We start from the raw sequence: 23,302 nt of genomic DNA on the forward strand, positions 1-23,302 counted from the left end.
TCCCCCTATTTGTCCTTGCTTGTAGCAAAAGGAAACTGGAAATTCTATATAGAGAAAAGTAAAATGAAAGGCAGTTGAGATTGAAACAGGCATTCGATTTACTGTGAGCAGCTCTGACAATGATGGCTCACACTGTGCAAGGGTAATTGCATACCCAGTTCTTTGCCCTTCACAGTAATTAGGTATGAGGAAGAAATTACAAGATCTTAAAACCCCAAAGCTTAAACACATACTTGCTTCAGGAAAAGGGACCAGAGTTCCATTTTAACCCACTCTGCCTCATGAGGAGCTGTCCAAATCTTCTACAAGGAGTGTTTTAAATAAATCATGAGTTATTTGTATAAAAACACTGCATTATGTAAAAATATTTAATAGTCAATCCTGCGAATGCAAAACAGGTTTTGTTTCTCTCTGGCTAACCTTGCTTGTGTGGGAGGAGGAATAAAGTAACACAAGTTTTCATGAATAATGAAACAATCGTGGTTTGAAACTCCTGGGTTTTGTCATGAAATGAGCCCCAGCTATTGTGACAGCTCCTCAGACAGGGAAGCATTGGAACAGGGATGCAAATTATTCAAATACAAATTAAGGGAATGAAGAGGAAAAGGTCAGCTTGTTGGCAATGCTGATTGTTTGCATGGTCTCATCCCACGTCACCTGTCAGGATGACTTACAGGGAAAAATATGACAAACCTTCCACCGGTGCAGCAGCGATTTCAATGACAGTTATCTCAAGTCTTGTTAAAGTAACAGCACAGAACTATTAAAGATATCGGACAGTTCATTTCATCACTTCTGTTAACAGGAGTTACAGCTTTTCTGGAAATATTGCCCTGACCTGGTGACAAATTGCACAACAAAAAGGACTTTATGTACAGAAGAAAATTTCCTGAAAATGCCGTCATGACTAATCCTGAGCCAGCACGCATCCCTCTTTACAACAGCAGGGCTAGTTAAAATTAAGCAATCCCCACAGTTCTGTGGAAGTGGCAAGCAGCAGATAGAATTGATAGGGGAAGAAGTCAGTAAGGGAGCGTTGCCTGCCATGCTCGGGCTGCTGCCTCTGCCCTGGGCCCATGCTGCTGGTGAAGGAATGAATCATAGGTTCATTAAAGTTGGAAAAGACCACTAAGATCATCAAGCCCAACCATCAACCCCTCACCACCATGCCCACTGAACCATGTCCCTCAGTATCACATCTACACCCCCAGAGACCAGTGGCAACACCACCTCCCCAGGCAGCCTGTGCCAATGTCTCACTAGCATGGGCAGAACCTGCCCACGCCCTCCTCCACAGTGCTGCCTGCACCTCCGATGTCCTCAGCTCTTGTGAAAGGATGAGTACATGTAATGAAGTTAGACATCATGCTCACTAAATAAAACAGGGTTAAAAGCAGACATGGAATTAAAAGAAAAGCAGCAATCTCGTTAATGTAACTAGATTTCAGCTTTCATTAAGTAAGAAAAATATCAATGCTTTGGTTGGAAGAATAAAAATCTAGAGTTAGCCCTTATTCAATTATCTTTAGGAAGAAAGGATGTAACAAGAACCCAGAAACTCTTCCTCATGGCTAACTACCTATTTAAATACTATCACCCACAGATGAGTGTGCAAGCTGTTTCCATAATGAAGCTGAAATGAGGCAGTTGGAAATGTTATTCAATATTATGCTTTATGCTTCCTACCCATTCTCCTGACATATGGGAGACAGCAGGGACACGGACGCAGAGCCAGACTAGATTAGAATTATTTAGGAAAAACACTTACATATTCACATACACACACACACACACACACACACACACACACACATATATAAGGTCACTGACAATGCAGGTCACTGACATATTTGAACGTATATACATAAATCTGTCTGTCAAATACGTCCTTGTATTGTCAGTGAGCTTAAATTTCATAAAGTGTTAGAAGTGAAGATGATATCATTTTTTCTCACTTTAAAGAGGAAAAAATAATAGTTATAAAAAAATAAGCATAATTACAAGCCAAGAAAAACAAACAAAAATATCCTCACTTGACTCTTATAGTATTATGTTTCAGGTATATATAGTTGCATATAAATACAAATACTGCAGCTGATACAAAAAAAAAAAAAAGCAGAGTGGTGACACCTCAGTATATAATAACTTAGGGGCTAGGAAGGACTTCAATTATCAAATCCTGTCTGAGATTAATATGTATGTATCAACAGACAAACATGATGAAGTTATCCAAATGAACATACACTTGTGCTTCTAAATACTTCAATACTTGAGAAATGCAATCTAGACGTCGTATGTTACAACAAAATACAACTGTAGAAATAAATGGCTCAAGTGACCCTTAAGTAATGATATCTCCTCCTGGCCAAATGCTGACTTCATAAAGAAAAAGGATTGCTTTAATATCTGAACTAAGCAGAGCAAAAGATAAATTTTTCCATTAATCTTTGAAAGGTCAATTAAATTAAAGAATTTGCATTTAGAACTTAATTATTTATTTAAAATAATTGAAGAGAAGATAAAAGCTGAAACTATAGTGCTGAAGTCTGTAAAATTCAACAGCTTACACTTATCCATGCCATTTCAGATGATAAAAAGTTAAAGGAGGAAAGAACGGTTCCTCTGTATATAACGTAATGTTTGAAAATGGAACCGTGTTAAGAGAGGGTTAGCTCCATAAGCCTCCTGTTTAAATGAGATTATACTGTGCATGCTGCGAATCTCACTTTTTAATTCCTAACTCTGAATTTGAAAAACATAACCTGGTAATGAAGAGGAATAACAATTAGCTTCAACTGGAATCTTTTGTTTGCTTTCCCATCCAAATGATTAGGATCCTATGGCAGTCACCACGGAGCAGATTCGTTGGCTACGTAATGAAATAAGAAATTTAGAATAATAATGATGGGAACAGCGTACTTCATAAACACATCAACTTTGAAAGTTTGATAATCAATAGTCATTGAATCAGTTTGGAAATGCAGAAAAGTCTAACAATGATACTATTTAAAGACTGAGTTGAAATTCTCCCTTTATTTATCAAATCTGAACTACGCATGAATTTTCATCCTATCATTATTCAAAATAATTCCATACTGTACCTCCCACCTCACAGTGGAATATTAATAATCATAGAGTCAGAAAAATAAATTATTATTCAGTTACTCATTTGCATAATTCAGTACTGCAGTTATATGGCAGAAGGCTCAAAAGAAAATGCATATGGATTAAAAAAGAATTGTGTGCAAGATAAACAAAACAAAGAAAGTTATTCTAAGTCCAAAGAAAGTTATTCTAAGTCCTGAAAACTTGCCATTCCAGCCCTGCCTCCCCAGGGCATACAGAATATTGGCCTCCTAAGTTTGATACATCTCGAATACCAACTCACTTTCTCATCACTTAAAAAGTTCCAAAAAATCAGCCTACATATGGCATCGTCCCTCTTCTATGGGAGAACAACCATGTTGCACACATCTTAAAGGTCATCTTCAGGGAAGATACTGAGATCCCAATCAAACCAAATTCAGAGACAAACACTGTAACAGGCTACACATCCAAAAAAAATCAAGGCATCTCAATTGGAAGAGATCCACTAGGACCACTGAGTCCAACTCCTGGCTCCATGCTCCAAATCCAACCCTATGTCTGAGAGCAGTGTCCAAATGCTCCCTGAACTCCAACAAACCCATGGATCAGAGCTGTTCCTCATCCATTTTGCTCTCCTTTGGTTGCTCCCTAATCACAAACATGAAGCATCCAAGAGAACATGAAATAATACACGGCTTTGCAGACAAGATTTTCATAAGGGAAGTAATTCCGACATTTGTGAAGCAAAACGATACGATGTGTGAATGCTCAGTGTACCACAGTACACCTCCTAACATGGACTATCACTTCAAGATACAAGTAGACTTTACATATATAGTGAATTACTCATTTACATTCTAGTTTCTTTTTTTTTTTTTAATACGCAAACCTAACATTTGCCCTTTTCCCCAAAGCTCTGCAGTAAAAACTGATCTTGGGTTGAACTGCTATGATAACCAAATTCTTTTCCAAGTCACTGCTTTACTAAACAATTTCACTTTCTAGATGTGTAACCTGTGTATGTTGATCACAAGTGTGACCTTCACATTTTCAGGATTTCCTAAAAAATCAACAACAGCTGTTCAAAAGGCTCCTCTGACAGTCCTTTGAAAGTTCTTGTATGAAAGTTAGCCCAGATGACAGATTTCAAAAGCTTAACTTTGCCACATCCCTAGTAATTTCTTTGGTATGTAAACACATATTTTATCAGAGATACTCAAGTTCCAGAACCAAGTTTTTTGAGTCTCACCATGCTTATACCAGCCTGCCAAAATCATCAGTACAATAGCAAAGGTCACACCACAGCTCCCTCGTCTATGAGTTGAGACCAGGGCTGATTTTCTAACTTTTACCAGGTAATAAGTATGGTCATTAAATCCTGAAATCTTACTTTTCCATGAGTAGGCTCCAATTGTGGAGGTCTGCAGGCCACAGTGGCCAACTGCTCGGCACTATTAATAACAGTTAAGCATTTCTTACTCTCACAAACACACAAACTTAATACTTTAACAATATTTTTTTTTCCCCAGAAAAAACCAATGCATTCATATATTTCCTCCACTAGTAACACCTAAGTGTTCATTTAGAAGCAAATGTAGAAAGAAAGCTATTTTTAGAAAACAAATCAACCACTGAGCATTGCGGCAGCCTGCAAGACTACACTGGTCATTTCAATTCTCATCAACAGTTAGACCCTTAATGAATGTTTATGTCCTAGCCTGAAAGCATTTCCCCTCTGCCCAGGAGATAATGTTTTATAAACAAGGCACTGCTTCTATTGCTAATATCACTCAGCTTTAAGTAGCCCTGGATCCAGCTTCGGCAACACACAGCACTGGGACTGCCTTCGCTTGAATCTCACCCTACTTACATCTGTTTACCTCAGCACATTTTACCCTACACATGTTGCACAAGTTGTCTCATTTGCCTTACTTGTACGTTAGAAAATGAGCACAACTCTAAAGTACTTCCCTATTTTGGCCAGAACTCAACTGCTATGAATTCACATTTGGAAATGGCAGTTTCTTACCAAACTTGTGAGCTGGAGCTCCAATTCGAAAGGGCAGTGAAACCAACATTTCAAACCAAAGTCTTTTGCTCTTATCCATTTCAACTAAGAGTTCATCAAAAGGCATCATTTTAAGTATGTTATAAGCTTTTCCACAATTTTTACAATTTTTTAAGAGAAAGTACTTTTCCTAAAATGGGGAATACTATATCAAGGTTAAGAAGTGGTGCAATTTTTCATCTACTTTGCTCATGCCTTCTTGAAATAATGCTTCACAGAATCATAGAACGGTTTGGGTTGAGTTCAAAAATGTCCAGCTTGAAATATGTATTTTAATTAACCGAAGAACAATTATTTCAAATAAAATAATGGTGGTATTATTTAGATGCGTTGGTAATGTGTTGAGATATGTAAACACTGATGTAATTATTTTTTTCGGCATTAATTTTTCACCTAGAAATTTACAAAGCCTTTTCACTCATCTAAATCTCTATTTTATGAGCTAAAAAAAAACATTTAAATCAAAATTATGCAAATCTCCATTTCTTTGTAGTATTCTCTCACAGATAATCAAAGCAGATGCCATCTAAGTTTCAGCAAGAGAATTCTCCTTTTAAAAAAATAAAGGCAAACTGCAAGGGAAGATTCAAAGGTTCTGAAACAAAAAACTACTCAAGAACTCTTCTATGACGATTGCATGTACTTTCACCTAATTAATTCAATTTTGCTGACTATAATGAAAAAATATGAAGGCGTATCTAGATTTAGACATCAATTTAAAACCGAATCCCAGTTTAGGAATCAGTGTCTTGCTTTCCACATTCAGGGAAAAATAAGAATAATTTTCAATTCTAACTTGCTGGAGGGCAGAAATTCACTTGTGTGTATATAATCTACAACACAATGTACAGTGTTCAATTTTGGGCCCCTCACTCCAGGAAAGACATCGAGGCCCTGGAATGTGTCCACAGAAGGGCAACAAAGCTGGTGAGGGGTCTGGAGCACAAGTCTTATGAGGATCCGCTAAGGGAGCTGGGATTGTTCAGTCTGGAGAAGAGGAGGCTCAGGGGAGACCTTATTGCTCTCTACAACTTCTTGAAGGGAGGTTGTGATGAGGAGGGGTTTGACCCCTTCTCCAAAGCAACAAACAGATCCAAGGAAATGGCCACAAGTTGTACCAGAGGAGGTTTAGATTAGAAATAAGGAAAAACTTTCTCTCAGAGAGTGGTCAGGTGCTGGAATGACCTGCCCAAGGAGGTGGTGGAGTCGCCGTCCCTGGCAGTGTTCAAGAGGCGTCTGGATGAGGAGCTACGAGATATGGGTCAGTAGCTTAGTGGGTAGTAATGGTGATAGGAGAACGGTTGGACTAGATGATTTTGTAGGTCCTTTCCAACCTTTCCAAGAATCCAGTGATTCTATGATTCTGTCATTCCAATCACTTTTAGTTTCTAATCTGTCACGTCCCACCTTGTTCCCAACTCCTGCAAAGAAGCCAAAAAAAACCAAATACACAGAAGGGCACACACATGACGTTACGCCAATCTGATAGTTTGAAATGAACAAATAGGTATTTTCCCATCACAAACAAGAACTGAATACAGCAAACTGACTGTCCCAAATGGACAGGCTAGTAATAGCAGATGAATTGCACCCCAGAATTTTGAAGCAGTTTTTCAAACCTTTTCATCCACATCTAAGAAGCTCCCATGCTCCTGATGTACTAATTCACACTGTTATACAATTACACAATCTATATATAATTAACATTGGGTTTATATATAATAAGCATATAATGCAGTATGCAAGTACAAAACAATTCCAGATGTAAAGGTAGCCACAATAGCAGCTTTAAGACTTAGCATTTGCTTATCACTGAGTAACTACATGTGAGATCTGCCCTGTTACATACAAAGCAAATAAAATCCTGTCTAAGCCTACCATTTTAGATGCATCATGTAAAAATTACTTCATCCACCCTCTTGGAAAACAGTAAATGTGAATAATACGGATAAATGAGAAGTGTGGAAAATATTACATGATCTGCTTTGTTCTGAAAGTAAGATTTTATAAAAAGGATTTCCTTTTTTATTGCTTATTATTCTCCATTTCACTTCTCCCATTCTACTAGAAAGGAGACGCCATCAAGCAGTAAATTGAGGAAGAAAGCCACAGAGATTTTTTATTCCCATTGATTCCCATTGAGCCTCCCTCAGGGATATACAAATTGGAAACTGCTAAATTATCATCTAATAGGCAGAAACAACGTAGGCGAGACCAATTAAGTAAAAGGCAGGAAGTTGTATTACACGTGTAATTAAATGAAATTCTTTGACTAGACTACATTAGAATAATTTCCCAAAAAGGACAAAATTTCACTTTAATCAGCACATGGCACATTGTATGACATGTCACTAAAATAGAACATGAAGAGTTTTGATATTAGAAAAAAAAAAAAAAAAAACCTCAATTTTAAATGAAGTCATTTCCAGATGTTAAGAAATGGACTAAATAGCAGCCTTCATTCCTATATAGCAGACGACAGTAATGCATAATTGAGTACAAAGTCATAGAAGTGTAAGTTGGTTGGGTTTTTTTGGTTGTTGTTTTTGTGGGTTTTTTCTTCTCTCTGGCTGTAATATCTTTTAAATATGTATCCACACGTTCTTTCCAACTGGACTGTTCTCTAAGAGAAGCTCCCTCTTTGGCACAGAATGTAGGAAATCACTAAATGAAGTCAGCACCTTAATTGCAGACTGCAGTATGACTGACGATAAAAAGGGATGATGATAGCTTTGGTTAGTAATCATGGACATCATCAAAAAGAGTAACATAACTGGGGAAAAAACAACAGTGCAATCAATGCTCCTCTACACGGCTTCAGGTTCTTCCTCTCAAACCATTCTCAGCACTGAGCAAACTACTGCTCATTGAAGGCTCTGGCTCATCAGTGCCTGCTGCCCTGACTTGCGATACTGCACAGGTGCTTTGCCCCAGCCCTTGGCAGCTATTTCAAGAAGCCAAATTAGGGTCAAAAATGTACTACAAAAGTGATACAAGTGATGCTCCAGAGCTACAGAAGCCAGAGGAGCAAGGCTCACTTCTCCCCGCAATGCCTTCTCAAATTCTGAAAGAAGTGTCTAAACCAGCTAAAAGCCAAAGCATCATCACTCCATTTTGAAAACAATGCAATAAGATTTAGTTCATTTAAACAGTCCAATAAGATTTAGTTAATTTAAATGAAAAATTGTTTATAAAACTGATAATCTGAATATGAGCTATGGATTAACAACTTTAAGCACAAGTGCTTTTTTTTGGAACGGGATTAATTCTGTAATCCTGCAAATGAAGGGTCAAATGCCTTCAGAAACTTGTGACAGCCTCTATAAGCTAAGCCAAAACAACATTTACCTTCAAGTAGTTCCTAATAACAAACTTTGTATTTCTTCGTGTATTATTTATCTTTAGTCAATACCATTTTAATGGTAAATCTTTGACCTTCTGTCTGAGAAAGTTCCTGTCCCACTGGAATTAATTTGCCAAGTAGGCTTAGAAACCCTGGTAAAATCATTATCATCATTTCATTATTGAAAATGTCACACTGCTTAGTTCTTAAATGTACACAAACTAAAATGAACAACTTTGAAAGGAAATACTGTGATTTGCTTTCTCAATTGAATAGTATGGACGTGCAGAAAATGACAGAGGCACATGATTTAAGTTGCCCTAGAAAAAGCAACCACTTGGTATCACAGGAACAAAAAACATAGCTTCTTAAAATTGCTAATATTTTTTAAATGTTTATTGTTTGTATAGATCACTTCTTATGCCCAAGGGATCAAAATAAAATGAGTTTGTGCAGTTGTGCATGTTGGCAGCCCTGAGAACAGCAAGATCCAATGCAAAAGACAAAAACCAGGGCCTGCTTTGGTGAGTCTGGACTCATGTATTCAGGACGAGCAGTACAGACGTAACCAACTGCCTAATGTCACTGTGTGCCTGAAAATATCATTGTACAGGAGTCCAGCCAGCACAGACTCTCAGATAGCACTAGATAAAAGACAAGAAACTCATCTTCAAAATTACAGATGACCAACACTTTACAGAAAAGATCTCCCACAAAAACACAGGAGAGCATACAAGAAAGAAGGTAACTTGAAAACACGTAGAATAGCCTGAAAAACAACAGCAACAGTGATGTAAGCATGCTCCTCGTCTAGATATAAACTCCATCATTAAGTCTGTGTACATACAATCACTGTCTATTAAACACCCATTTCTAGTGATTTTATCAGTACTTGCAAGTCACTCAGTAGGTTTCTTTCATGCAGTTCTTCATTTCATACCAAAGTGGTCACAAATATATATTCTTTACTATGTTCAATCCTCCTCCTGTGCATTCAGAAGGAATACAGGCAACAGCTGAAATAGTCAGTTAGTGATGACCACCTTAAAATATGCTTTCCAGTAGACTGAGGGAGAAAAACAGAAATACAGCTAAAGTACAACGTACCTATTGTGCCTGATGCTGTTGGTTGGGCATAGCAGAGTTGCTGTAGGGTGAGATGGGGTAAAGGCTACATGACTAATTAATAAATGGCTTCAAAGTTAAAGAAGGGAGATTTAGATCAGATAAAGGAAAAAAGGTTTCTACAACAAGGGTAGTGAAGCACTGGAACTGGTTGCTCAGAGAAGCAGTGGATGCCCTTGGAGACAGTGAAGATCAATCTGGACGGGACTCTGAGCAACCAGATCTAACTGTATCTCTGCTCATTGCAGGGGGGGTGGACTAGAGGGCCTTTAAAGGTCCCTTCCAACACATATGATTCTATGATTCTATTGGAGTATTATTTGTAGAACATAGGACAACTCATTATTTAAGCCTATGGATATACTCAGAAACATCTCAAAGACTTCAAACTTCATTCTCTAAGTTTACTTTGGTACTTTACAAGTATAAAATCCAATGAAAAACAACAGGACTTCAGCTCCTGACTTCAAGAATGGTGCATATGGGCACATGTCTTTAAATGAAGAAAACAGGACAACACTTTCAACAATAACTCTTATCAAATACATAAGGAAAAAATCCTACAGATTTGTATGTGCATAGAAGTTTTTAATTACATGCTCTTTGCCTCAGGAGGGAGTAATATTTATAAAATATTTACTAAATCTACATATGTTGCTGCATTCTTTCACTCCCACATCTTCCAAAGTTCAGCGTATTAAATAATGCAGTTTCTTTTCAACAGCTAAAAATTTTTACAGTGTTATTGTATCATTCTAAAAAAGAAATTATTCTGTTGTGTCACAGATTTAGGAGATCCAGGCTTAGTGATCTCAAGATGCAAAAACATTGAGTTTTAATCCTTTTCACTTCAGTGAAGAAACAATCCATTCTCCATCATGCTTCTATTAATAACTGATTTTTTGTAACATATTACTCAAATATAGAGACAAATCTTCAGAGAAAACTTTAGCCATCTCTATAAATCCTCATTATCTAAACTAAGTTAATCTGGGGGATAATGATCCTTTGTTTAATGTGCACTTATATTCTTTTTTTGGAGGTCAGTAACTCTAAATCAGATTTCTTTAGTTCATCATTTACTTTCTCCCTTTCAGTCTTCTAATCTCCAACATGCAGATTACTAATGTCTATAGAATCATAGAATGGCCTGGGTTGAAAAGGAATGCAATGATCATCGAGTTTCAAACCCCTTCTACATGCAGGGTTTCCAACTACTAGACTAGGCTGTCCAGAGCCACATCCAGCCTGGCCTTGAATGCCTTCAGCAATGGGGCATCCACAACCTCCTTGGGCAACCTGTTCCAGTGCCTGACCACTCTCTGAGTGAAAAACCTCCTCCTAATATCTAACTTAAACTTCCTCTGTCTCAGTTTAAGACCATTCCACCTTGTCCTATTACTGTCCACCCTCATAAAAAGCCGTTCCCCCTCCTGTTTATATGCGCTCTTCAAGTATCGGAAGGCCGCAATGAGGTCTCCCCGGAGCCTTCTCTTCTCTAAGCTTAACAAGCCCAGCTCCCTCAACCTTTCCTCATAGGAGAGGTGCTCCAGCCCTCTGATCATCTTAGTGGCCCTCCTCTGGACCTGCTCTAAGAGCTCCACATCCTTCCTGTACTGGGGGCCTCAGGCCTGGACACAGTACTCCAGAAGGGGCCTCAAAAGAGCTGAGTAGAGGGGCACGATCACCTCCACTATGAATAACAAGCGTTTTGAAAGACTGCTATGCCCAAAAGAGAAGGAAGTGCAAAGGCAAATCAGCATTCAGCCAAATAATTAGAATTCAGTTAACATTTCTGTAGATAATACATGTTCCAGACGATAATGAAACCCTTTATTCATGCTCTTCCACTCCAGTGGCCCAATAGTGTTAAATATTAATAGATATGGAAAAGGATGGCCTATTCACCAAAAATTTCAAGCTCTTTCAAGATGTCTCAGGTCACTTCAGTGATTACATATTGGTTGTGTTCATGATATAAGATTTTAGCTTTTAGCCTGAGTGTTATCAGATCACTTAACACCTCACTGCTGCCCTGACCCACCTAGACACTGCTTGAAGATTATCCCCAAAAGATAGCACATCTCCCTCACCTCCTTCAGCTTCTCTCAACATCTAGACTAAATTCAACATCAAAAATGAGACTGATAAAATGAAAACATCTGCAGACTTTTTAACCTGCAGGTCTCGTAAAGTTTGCAATCAACTCCAGCGAGATCTGGCCTCTCCACCACCCTCAAGAAAAGATAAATGGTATCTTTTCCTGCTGTCAATGGAAATCTGTCTAGCCGGGTTGCAGTAAATTTACTGTACCTCGGTCAGCCACTCAGTTAAGCACAGTGATGCTCTCCACACCACAGACTTCTGATCTGAGCTTTGGGACAATTTCATAACTCAAAAGACCAAGCAGCTCCTAGAAACGTAGTCATGATAATATGAATACAATTATTATAGCAGTTTAATGCCTTCTTCCTGAGATATTTTCAGTAATAGTTGGAAGTGGGGAAAGGCATCCATTGTTTATTACAATCAGTGAATTAGGAACATACATTATCTGACCTGGGCTGTTGTAGCACCCACAGCAGTCACATGTCTGGTTGATATTCAACACAAACGAAATTCTAGACACATTCAGTTCTGGAAAGTAACAAAAAGAGTTTACCTTGGGCATTAAAGTTTATTGAGAAGCCAGAAAGGACAGATTACTCAAGCCAAAACACTTTGTGCCTCATTTTACACTGGTTTTCTGACTACGTATCACATAGTGCTATTAGCACCCATGAGCACCTCTAACACCTCCCAGAGCTCCAACACACTAAAATGCATCAGAGACTTTGTGTCCCAGCCAGGACAAAACCTAACAGTGTAGGGGCCGAAGATGAAAGGCTCTTCTCTGTAGATGCTGGCTGTGTCTCATCAAACAAAAAGCATGGCTCAAATTAACTCGAGTACGTGAAATAGCAGCACAATCATTTCTAGGAATCTTTGTACTTGTTTTAGGTAATGATAAAAAATTACTCTTCTTTACTCAGAGTGTGTCCCTACTAGTACACAGGCCCCCATGAAAGGCCTTAAAGCTACTGCACATCCAAACTGTACGTTCTTATACTAGCAGTGGTCCTGACCTGTAACAAAGGGATATTTACATAAAAATACAGAAAATACAAAAAGCTCACCCCCAGAAGACGCATGGAAGCAAATCAGTTTTCCTCACAGAGTGGCAGAATTATATTTCAAGTGTAGTTACCACATTGAACTTGAACAATAAAAGCTGCTCTCCAATTTCCAAAATTAGAATATATTTATCCATTTCCTTTATTTTCAGAAAACAGCGTTTAAAACTCCATTCTTCTAAAATGAGAGGAAACCTAGTTAAGAACACATTTAGAAGGGTTTCTAAGTAGACTTTCATGAGGAATAACCTCTGGAAAGTACGGAGAAAAGTGCATGGGCAAAGCAGTCATTCTTGTTGGAATGAGAGCTAAGGGTGGATGACAATTATCATGTGTATAAACAACCGCAACCAAAGAAGGTAAGGAAAGTTAAGTAAGTCCCTACCTTGTCCTTGCTGGAGCTTGATTAAGGAGTTGCAGAACAAATGACAGCTTTTGCAAAGCTTGTTCAAGTCTCATAGGCACTCACTGAGAGCAAGGAACTGGGGAACTGCATCTCCCTGTTCTCCAGCTCTTCCACAGTAGGGTTTCTTGTCATCAGAGTACTTTGTCACTCAAGCCTCTGGAAAAATTAGTATTTAAGCTGCAAGATATGGCCCCTGCTTCAAACTGTGACAAGTAATGACCAACACTTGCCTTAATTCAGCACACTGGCTGTACCAGTAGGTATGTGATATGGAACTTGTTAGGGATGGGAATAATGCCAGATATCTCAAGGGGCCTTTTTATTAAGGAAACTGCATTACCAACAAAAAGTTGTCACAATATTGCTGGGAAGTCCTGGAAGTTTTAATTCTGTAGAGGCTCCAGGGCAGGACTGAGATTTCCCTGGACCTGTGCAAGTGAGCACCACTGTGGTTTGACCAGTGGACTGGAGTAAAGCATCAAGGCAGAAATGCTCCTGGCTCTACTCACTGCCCAGAGTACTCACTACCTATACTCACCACGAGAGCAGACTGTGGCTTATAAAGGCTGCTCTATTGAGCTCAGCTCCAAACCATGCTATGTATAACTCCAGGGCCATAAGGTGACAGACCTTCCTCAAGACAATGTATTCTGAAGTTGTTTTCTCTTCTTTTTCATTAGAAAAGAGGAAAAGAAAATCTAGGTGCTCCAGGATCAGACATAAAAAAAAAAAACAACAGATTTACTGAAGTAGTAAAAACAGACTGAAAGAAGGGAGACCCTCAAAAGACCAATAGCTTTAAAGTCCCCATCCAAAATTGAAAGTTGAGTATTAGTATTTTGAACTCAACACAAGTAAAGCAGAAGTCTAAAAGGAAACTTTAGAAATGCAACTGAAATGTTAAAGTGATGAAGGATGAAGACTTTCAGGAGTGGCTCACAAGTTACAAGTGCATTAGTTCATTCCTGAAACACAGGAGAAGTTAAGGTACTTGGTGACAAGCTACTGGAAACGCACTGATCCTTCTTGGAAAGTGTACATGGGGCAAAAAAAAAAAAAAAAAAAAAAAAGAGAACCGATTTTGACAAAAAAAATACATCAAGAGCAAATGGCATACAAAGAGAACAGACATAGTTGCTACAAAGCACTGTTTCCACAGCCACATTTTATTAGCTAAAAAATACTAAAGGATCAAATGAAGTGTGCAGAAGAAGCAAGCTATTTTATGAGATTCCAAGACAAGATTCTCTCATCCCATCCAAGGGATAAGAGAATAAAAAGAATAAAAGACAAAATGCAAGTAATTGCATGGTGAAACTGTTACTGTTTCAATACCTTACACATCACACTTACCCTTCATTAAGTTTTAATTATTTAACATAGTAATATTAAATGCAAAGACCTCGGTGAAAAGCAAATCCACCTTATCACTGCACAACCTGTACTCTTATATACCTCATGTTATTTCATGGAGTTAAAAAGTATAATGAAAAGAGTAACACTGACTGAGACTCAGATTTCCTTCAGAACTTTCTTTTCTTGGCTGCTGCAGGTAAACACTTGGTAGAATAGCGTATCACAAGTAAGAAAGCTCCTAATTGTAGCCGTGGAAGTGCAGTCTAAGAAAATCAGTAAGTGGGCTCTGAAGACAAGTAAGCTGATATGAAAATTTAGAGATGTCAATGCATTGAGTTGACACACAAACGATGAAGAACTACGTCAGCCATCTTGGGATTTGAACCTCTGGTTTCCAAAGTCTAAATATTTCTAGTCTGATGTGTCAGGCATTCTTCCAATCCATCCAGTTATATTTTTTCATAGTGTGGCTTTCTTAAACCCTAAAAATGGGTACAGAAAGTATTTGATTACTGAAATACCAAGGCATGGGCTGCAACAAAGCCTGTCAAAGGTGATAAGTGCCTCTGATTATTCTTTACTCTGCTCCCTGGAGTCAGCATTTCATTAAATAGCAATGCTCTCTTTTAAAAATAGATTCACCACTGTGATGTCCTGCGGTTCTTTCCCATTTTTAGCTAAAACTACATAGAGACAGATCTATTTCCCCAATAATTATATTTGATTTTCAGTTTCGTTGTTACTGATAAGATTTGTTAAGTTTGGGTAATACAACCTGCAACAATTTATGAACACTACAACAGCTATTTTTTCTCTGTGTTTTCAGAATCTTCCTTCAACTGGATGAATGAAGATCTTCCTCGTAGAAATTACAAAATGCCCTAACAATTATGTATTAAGTTAAATGAGGGCAATTTGGCTGTTACATCCATGAAGAAAGGCAATACAGTCAAACATCATTGCGTGTCAAACAAATCAGATTGTTTACTGCATAATGACAAAATTCTTCCAGCATATTTCAGGACAGAAAGCATCTACAGCATCTCCTTAATAACACCTGATCAAAATGTGTACTTCTTCCTTACTGATTAGGATATTATTTCAAGTAAAATGACGATTTATTTAAATAAAAAGAAAAGATTTCATAAATTTATGCAGGAAATTGTAACAAAATATTGAAAAGAGCAAATATATTTTCAAATATATCTGTCCTCCTGATGCAATAGAGATAAATTGCTCCTGCTCTGTAGAATACTTATCTAATTACAGACAGCAATAGGAAAGCTGAATTGATTTACAGCTAACTGAAACTCAGACAACATTTTCCACAAGACTTCAAAATTTTCATTTTTTTCCTTCATTGGTAGAACACTCGTCAAACATCAGATGACATTAAAGCAATGCTACCAGAAGTGAGGGAAAAAAAAAATTCAAATATTGTCTCTGACTATTTAAGTTGGAGCAACCCATAGGCAAGCTTTAAAGTATTACCCAACTACAGCTGAATTACTTGTAGTGAAAACCTGGTCAGAATTCCATAGTGCTTGCTGCAAGGAAACTGAAATATTGATAACCACTGAAAGTAATGTTGAAGTTGCCTATCTTTACATTCATGATAAGGAGATGCTTATTCATATTCTAATGACATGATACTTGGATCTGTAACATACACCTATAAAAAAAATAAGGTCTATATCAGCTTTAACACAAATACTAAGGACTATCACTGAAAAGGATGAACAGGCCAAAAAAATGTTTGCAGTTGGTATCCCAAATCAACAACTGCTTTCACTTTGAAAATAAGGCTCAAGCACCAAGAAAGAAGAACCTACATTGCAAAAAAGTTGCAGCATTTTGTACTCCTTTTTAAAAGTAAACCTGGTGACATTTTGAAATGAAGACCTACTGCATCACTATTTTCTGTTTCAAAAATGTTGGAGATGGTACGGCTCCATTGCATCATTCTATATGAACAGCGAAAATCCTTGAGCCACAAGTTCAGTTTGAAACCCTAGAAGAAAAGAAAATTAAGAGCATATAGCATCATTACTTTTTTTAGTCTAAATAAAACCTATAGGTGGAAAAATTCTCCAGTTTCCTGGAGTCCAGCAGCCAGCTTCAAAAAGCAGCATCATGCAATGCAAGGTCCTTCCTGGATGAGGAATAACCTCAGGCAGCAGCACAGCCGGGCTGTGGCTGACTGGAAGGCTCCTTACAGAAAAGGCCACAGAGGTCCTGGTGGACAAGTGGCACATGAACTAGTAGTGTGTCCCTGTAGAGTAGGACAACAGCATCCTGGGTTGCATTTGGTAAAGTAATGACAGTGGGTGTCCATGGGGAGAAAAGTGAGCCTTTCCCTCCGGTCACAACCAATGCAGCACTTTGAGGGTGCTGAGATATCTGGGTATTTGGGAAAGGGCCCAGCTCAAGGTGGTGAGGATGATTAAAGAATGGTTTCATACAAGGACAGTATGAGAGGGCTGGAGCTGCACAGCCTGGAGAAGAGTAGGGTTGGGGAAATGTATCCCTGGGAATAAATACATGAACTGCATAGGGATTGAAGAAGACAGAGTAGACAGAGCCAGGCTCTTCTCAGTGGCACCTAGCGCCAGGATGAAAAGTAGGAGGCACAAACCCAGATGAAGAAAAATCCCTCTGAATACATTAGAAGCCTTTTTTAGTGTGGTTAGGAATGGGTTGCTCAAAGCCACTGTGTAGTCTCTGTGCAGTGTGCGATTATGTGCATGATTCTGCGGCCTTATTAAAAAAAGTACCTCTTATGTCTTCAAAGTATTTAGGAAGACCAAAAGGCAAAAAGCCTGTCGGAAGGCTATCCTAGAATGTCAGTCCTCTTAGCTCCTGGTTCCAGGTCAGGCTTACTGAGACATAATTAGAAAGCAAAGGGGAAAAAAAAAATCTTCAGTCAATAATAAATATTTCTGAAGATTAATAGGGCCGAATAACACGGACCAAGACACTGCTTTACAGAAATAAATATTATGCCTTTTGTGAAAGAAGAGCATTTCTATTTATCAGGTGAAGTTATGCAGGGTTGGATTGGTTTTGTTTTGTTTTTTTTACATTCAAATACTTGAGAGATTGCTTGCATAAGGCCTAGTTAGCTCAGAAAATCTTAACACATTGGAAGAGAACTGTACACAAGAACCTGGGGGATCATCTCCTGCTCATTATCTCTGCCCTCAGAAAAACTGAGAGTTTTCTTGTACAGGCATTTCATGCTGCTGTTTCAATTAATTTCACAGAAATGAATTCACTGTAAGGAAATCTCCAATCTTTGGTTATTTTCATCTTCCACAGAAAATATCACCTGAAGGGAAGGAGGGGTAACAGCAAAATCTTGTTTTGCTTCAGAAATCTGTTCATTTGAGATGGGGAGTTGTTAAACAAGGAGGGGGAGAAGGGAAACAGAGGTTAAGCTGTGGAAGAAGTGAGAGAGGGAAGAGAAATAAGACACAAAAGGGAAGCACTAAGGGATTTTATAATGCTGAGTTCTGTACATGGCTACCTAACACACCCCAAAGTGACAGAGGAAGATATAACACATCTACCATGTGAGCACCTGAGAACAGTGCCCTAAGTACATCTGATGGACATAAGCTGCAGAATTTAGCACTTGAGCAATCAGGGACAAATAAACATGTAACACAAAGGCAAGTTTTGTTTGAGGTTGGCAATCATAGAATCATAGAATGGCCTGGGTTGAAAAGGACCACCATGATCATCAAGTTTCAAACCCCCTGTTATGCGCAGGGTCGCCAACCACCAGACCAGGCTGCCCAGAGCCACATCCAGCCTGGCCTTGAATGCCTCCAGCAATGGGGCATCCACAACCTCCTTGGGCAACCTGTTCCAGTGCCTGACCACCCTCTGAGTGAAAAACTTCCTGCTAATATCCAACCTAAACCTCCCTTGTCTCAGTTTAAAACCATTCCCCCTTGTCCTATCACTATCCACCCTTGTAAACAGCTGTTCCCCCTCCTGTTTATGTGCCCACTTCAAGTACTGGAAGGCTGCAATGAGGTCTCCCCAGAGAGACAGCTTCTCATCTACCAGGACCCCCAAGTCCTTCTCCGCAGGGCTGCTCTCAAGATCTTCCCCCAGTTTGTATAAGTTCCTGGGATTGCCCTGATCCAAGTGCAGCACCCTGCACTTGGCCTTATTGAACCTCATCAGGTTTTCATGGGCCCACTTCTCCAGCCTGTCCAGGTCCCTCTGGATGGCTTCCCTTCGTTCCAACGTATTGACTGCACCGCTCAGCTTGGTGTCATCTGCAAACTTGCTGAGGGTGCACTCAATGCCATCGTCTATGTCATTGATAAAGATGTTGAAGAGCACCAGTCCCAAGACTGACCCCTGAGGGACACCGCTTGTGACTGGCCTCCATCCTGACACAGACCTACTGATCACAACCCTTTGGCTGCATCTAGTCAGCCAATTCCTAATCCATTGAACAGTCCATCCTTCAAATACACACCTCTCCAATTTAGAGAGAAGGATGTGGTGAGGGATCATGTCAAAGGCCTTGCAGAAGTCCAGGTAGATGACATCCATCACCCTTCTCCCATCCGCCAAAGTCGTAACTCCATCATAGAAGGCCACCAGATTGGTCAGGCACGTTCTGCCCTTGGTGAAGCCATGCTGGCTGTCTCAAATCACCTCTTTGTCTCTCCTTAACATAGCTTCTAGGGGGATCTGTTCCATGGTCATTTACTCAACAACATTCTGTATCAACAACAAACATTCTTCACAGAGCATGCAATGTATAGGAAATAAATAGGAAATTGCGTTCTCATGGGAATCTCCTGAAGTGCTAATATCACACAAGGAGGAAGGGCTCGTTCAGAGACATGGGTAAAAATAACCATGATGCAGCAAATAACTCAGATGAAACATACATCATTAAACTTCAGATAGACGAAGAATTTGCTGTAACAGTAAAATTTCTATTCTCTTTTTATTTGAGAAGGTCATAGAAGTTAGTGCATTGAAGCTCAGTATTGTTTATCTTCAGGTAACATCTCAAATCACTAAGACTTGGGACTCAATACAGGCCTTCCTAAACGGGGGTCAGGGATGACTTTCTGCTTGATCCAGAAAAAAAAAATTCTCTGCTTATTCCCTCAAACTTCTGAGTATCATGCAGCAGATCACCTTGCAGTGCTTACGTGACACTTAGGTGAACTGGAAACAATACAATGAGCATGATATCCGTTCATTCTACATTAACAGACAGCTCTCCACCACCAGAAACGTACAGCTTCTCATTCTCATGTTCTCCCTGAGACCTAAGCACGTATCTTACTCTAGCATCACAAAAATAATAACAATCACTTCAGTATCACTGCATTTGCCCTCAATTATTGTTTTATAGAAGATTCTCAGTGAAATCCAAAGTCTCAAGCCCTATTCCTGACAATGCTCCAACATACGAGTAACCATCTAGTATTCTTTTATTATGTAAATGATGTGAATTTCATAGAATCTTAGAGTGGGTTGGGTTCAAATGGACCTTAAAGATCATCCAGTTTCAAGGACCCTTACAAGACTCCACAATAAGAAACTTGAAAGAATCTTCATTGGTTTGAAGAGTATAAATAATGCCATAGTAATTAATTTGTATCCTGCCTTTACAACAGCTGTCATGTCCCTGACCTGTCTCATTATTACTTTATCTCAAACCACTACATTAAGTATTAATAAAGTGTTCTCAAATGTAAAAGAACAAAACAATAGAAATATAGAGCAAATCAGAAAGACAATTCAAACAGTTTTCTGAAGTTATGCCAATATTCTCAAAACAAGTTATTTTTAAATTAATTACTGCTAGTGAGGGCAAGTAGAAAACAGTAGGCCTTGTATCCCTAACATTGAATCTCTCAAATCACTAGAATATACCTAATCTGGGTTTTTCTTTTTATTCACACATAGTAACTTCCAGCTCTTTCACTTTCATTCCACTAGGTAACAACAAAACAAACAAACAAACAAAAAAGGTAGAACTGAGTAATATAACTCTCCATAAAAATCAGGATTTATGTGGCTCACAACCACCTTACTTCTTATTGATTCTTCCTTTTTTTAATCATATCCAAAGTAAAACTGACTCTGCCCTCTGAAGACAAAGCAGAAGACAAACACACAAATTTACTGAGCAGCATAATAAGAGTATCAAACCTTATAGATTATACTCTCTGTAGGAGCAAACCTTTCCTTTACCTTGACAGATGCAATTCAGAATGAGGCACGGTGTGAAATCAAAATATTGAAACTGTCAAATATAAACTCTCTTCTGGCCCACCATGCAAAATTGAACCTTTATTTTATAAACAAGAAAGTTGTTTTATTGCTTTAGCCGACCAAGGTCTTCAAGATGACTCAGAATTACTCTGAGGAACATACAGCGTAAGAAAGCAGACAAACAAAACCACACAAACAAAAACTTGGTCTTCTAGTTTATATAGAGGGGAATCTGCAGCCCAGGGAGAATATTTTTACTACAGAGAACTGGAGATGCTATGAGAGTAACTCTCCCCTTGGTTCACTTCCTCACACACAATACAAGGAGTGCTGGTTTTTTATGCACTCACTGAGATTAACTCTATCCCTACTACCCTCTCCTTCTTCCAGCTGTTCCAGCAGCACTACCCTTCCCATTTAATAGCCTCTTTTTCCAATATTCTCAACTCTTTCTTTGAATTCTTTCTCCATTTTGAGTTTATTCGATTCTTTCCTTATAACGCAACAGTTTCCAGTCTAAGAAATCCCTACTCTTGATCTCCTTTGTTCCCAAACACAATCTCCATGCCTAGGTCTGAAATCACTTAATGCTATCCAAACTTACTATTTCAAATTCATTTCCACAATCATTTTTTTAACGTTCTCCAACTTAATCCCTGCCTCCTCCACTTAACAGTTTTAACAAGGATTACAAAAATCTCATCAAGATAAATGCAGAATGTCCACATCATTATTGCCTATCAGACCTGTGCTGTATTTCAGATGACCCTCACTGCTTTTTATTTACATTTCAATGAAGAGAATGAGGCATAATTCCTATTAGCAAATACCGAATTTGCCACAACTTTGGTTTTTGTCATGCTTTTGCCTGGCTTCTTCGGCACCAGTTTCAAATTCCACTTCTGATCTGATGATCATCCAACCTGGCTGAACTCAGCCCACGCTTATGTCACAGCTTCCAACAAGAACTGGACTCTTACCTTCAGCTCCATGCTCACACCTCATTCCAAACCTTGCAGACCATTTAGATCCTATGATTCTGCACATGTCAGGCCCAGCAGTTCTCAACACACTCCTGGATAAGGCCCTTGATTCAGCTCAGGTTTTTACATGGCTGAAAATTTGGTTTTAATCCAGCTTCAATCCATTACCCAGATACAATGCCCCAGAGATCATATTGCCTGCTTAGAATTCCTTAAAATAGGACATTACTCACTTGCTAGCCAAAGGCAGTTCTGTGCCATGTCTATCTACCTGGGTGATACAAAGCAGCTCACTGACAGCTGAGACTTCAGTATTGCTTGTCAGAGAACTTCAGCTGAGCACATTATTGCTTTAATATCTTATGCATGTTGCTGTTCTTCTCTAGAAGTGCTGCTGAGAAGTATTGTTTCTCCTAGTTTATATAATCAGTTTCCTCATCATGTTCTGCACATTATTCAAAACTTTAACAATAATTAGTTTTGCTATAAGCACTAACAGAACAGGACTGGGTTCAGAAACTTGTTAGACACTTCTGATTTGAAGCAAGCAAAATCAAATAGAAAGGGCAACGAAGTATGTGCAAAATGAGGCTTTAAAAAATTCTGAAAGCAGCAACACAATGCCATTATAATATATAATATTTACTTACAATGATTTTAAAAACCCTCTAACATTAATTTTGTGCAACATCATTACGTCTGTGTGAATATATTAGACACTAAACTTTAATGTGAATAGGTTTCTTTGTATGATCTGATGCGAAAAAAGATGAATTTAGAAGTGATTAGTTCTCAGCATGTTTGTTTTTCAGTATATTCAGAAAAACATATTTGATTCACTGTTACAGAGAAACATCTGGTAACAGAAAATTGCAAGTTTTTCTCACCCTGTTCCTGTAAGTTCTACTGAAGCATTTTACTCCTGAATCACGGAACTGTAGGGGTTGGACAGAACCTCCAGCAATCATCAAGTCCAATCCCTTTGCCAAAGATATTGGCTAAACCAGTATTTAATTGGACCTGACAGAATCATTTCTGTGAGACATGCAGTAGGGGTTCCAAAGCTGGATCTTTCACCAAAAGATATCACAGGGACCAGGACCAAGCAAACGCTGAATTCCTAAAGGTGCCTAAGCACAGTGGTAACTGGGGGAACTTACTCTGCTAAGAGATGACAGAACATTATTTTCTATCTTCTCCCATTTTACTTTTCAATACACAATCATTTTAACTTGAGTACAGCAAGAATGCCCGGTTGGGCTCAGTTTTTTAATGCTGGGAAGAGAATCCCACATCCCTGGAATAATTCCTACTATTTCTACCATTTTAGTTTTGAACTTTTCCATAATACACCACATCCAAATAAGGATGAAGTGTGACTTACATATTTATTTCTACTATAGCGACTTCATATCTGAAAATCATTTAAATGATTCTATATCTGTCATGCAGTTTTAATGTGTCTACCTGAATGGTTTTAAAGTAATCAAGAGGTTATCAAAG

At 38.6% G+C, this 23,302-nt stretch overlaps 1 protein-coding gene across 6 annotated transcripts in view; it reads right to left on the minus strand.

Annotated features, from left to right (window-relative positions):
• The window catches only part of TRAPPC9 (trafficking protein particle complex 9), a 474,624-nt gene that overhangs the window by 265,775 nt on the left and 185,547 nt on the right, over nucleotides 1–23,302 (minus strand). Inside the window, exon 20 of one of the 6 annotated variants that reach the window (XM_004940064.5) lies at nucleotides 14,348–15,040. The exons of the other annotated variants lie outside the window; for them this stretch is intronic. Within the exon in view, the coding sequence (XP_004940121.1) occupies nucleotides 15,034–15,040 (7 nt within the window). The 3' untranslated portion in view covers nucleotides 14,348–15,033. Of the gene's footprint in view, nucleotides 1–14,347; nucleotides 15,041–23,302 lie in introns of those variants that run through there. 6 annotated transcript variants of the gene reach the window in all.

This window comes from Gallus gallus, chromosome 2, assembly GCF_016699485.2.
Source record: "Gallus gallus isolate bGalGal1 chromosome 2, bGalGal1.mat.broiler.GRCg7b, whole genome shotgun sequence".
NCBI lineage: Eukaryota > Metazoa > Chordata > Aves > Galliformes > Phasianidae > Gallus > Gallus gallus.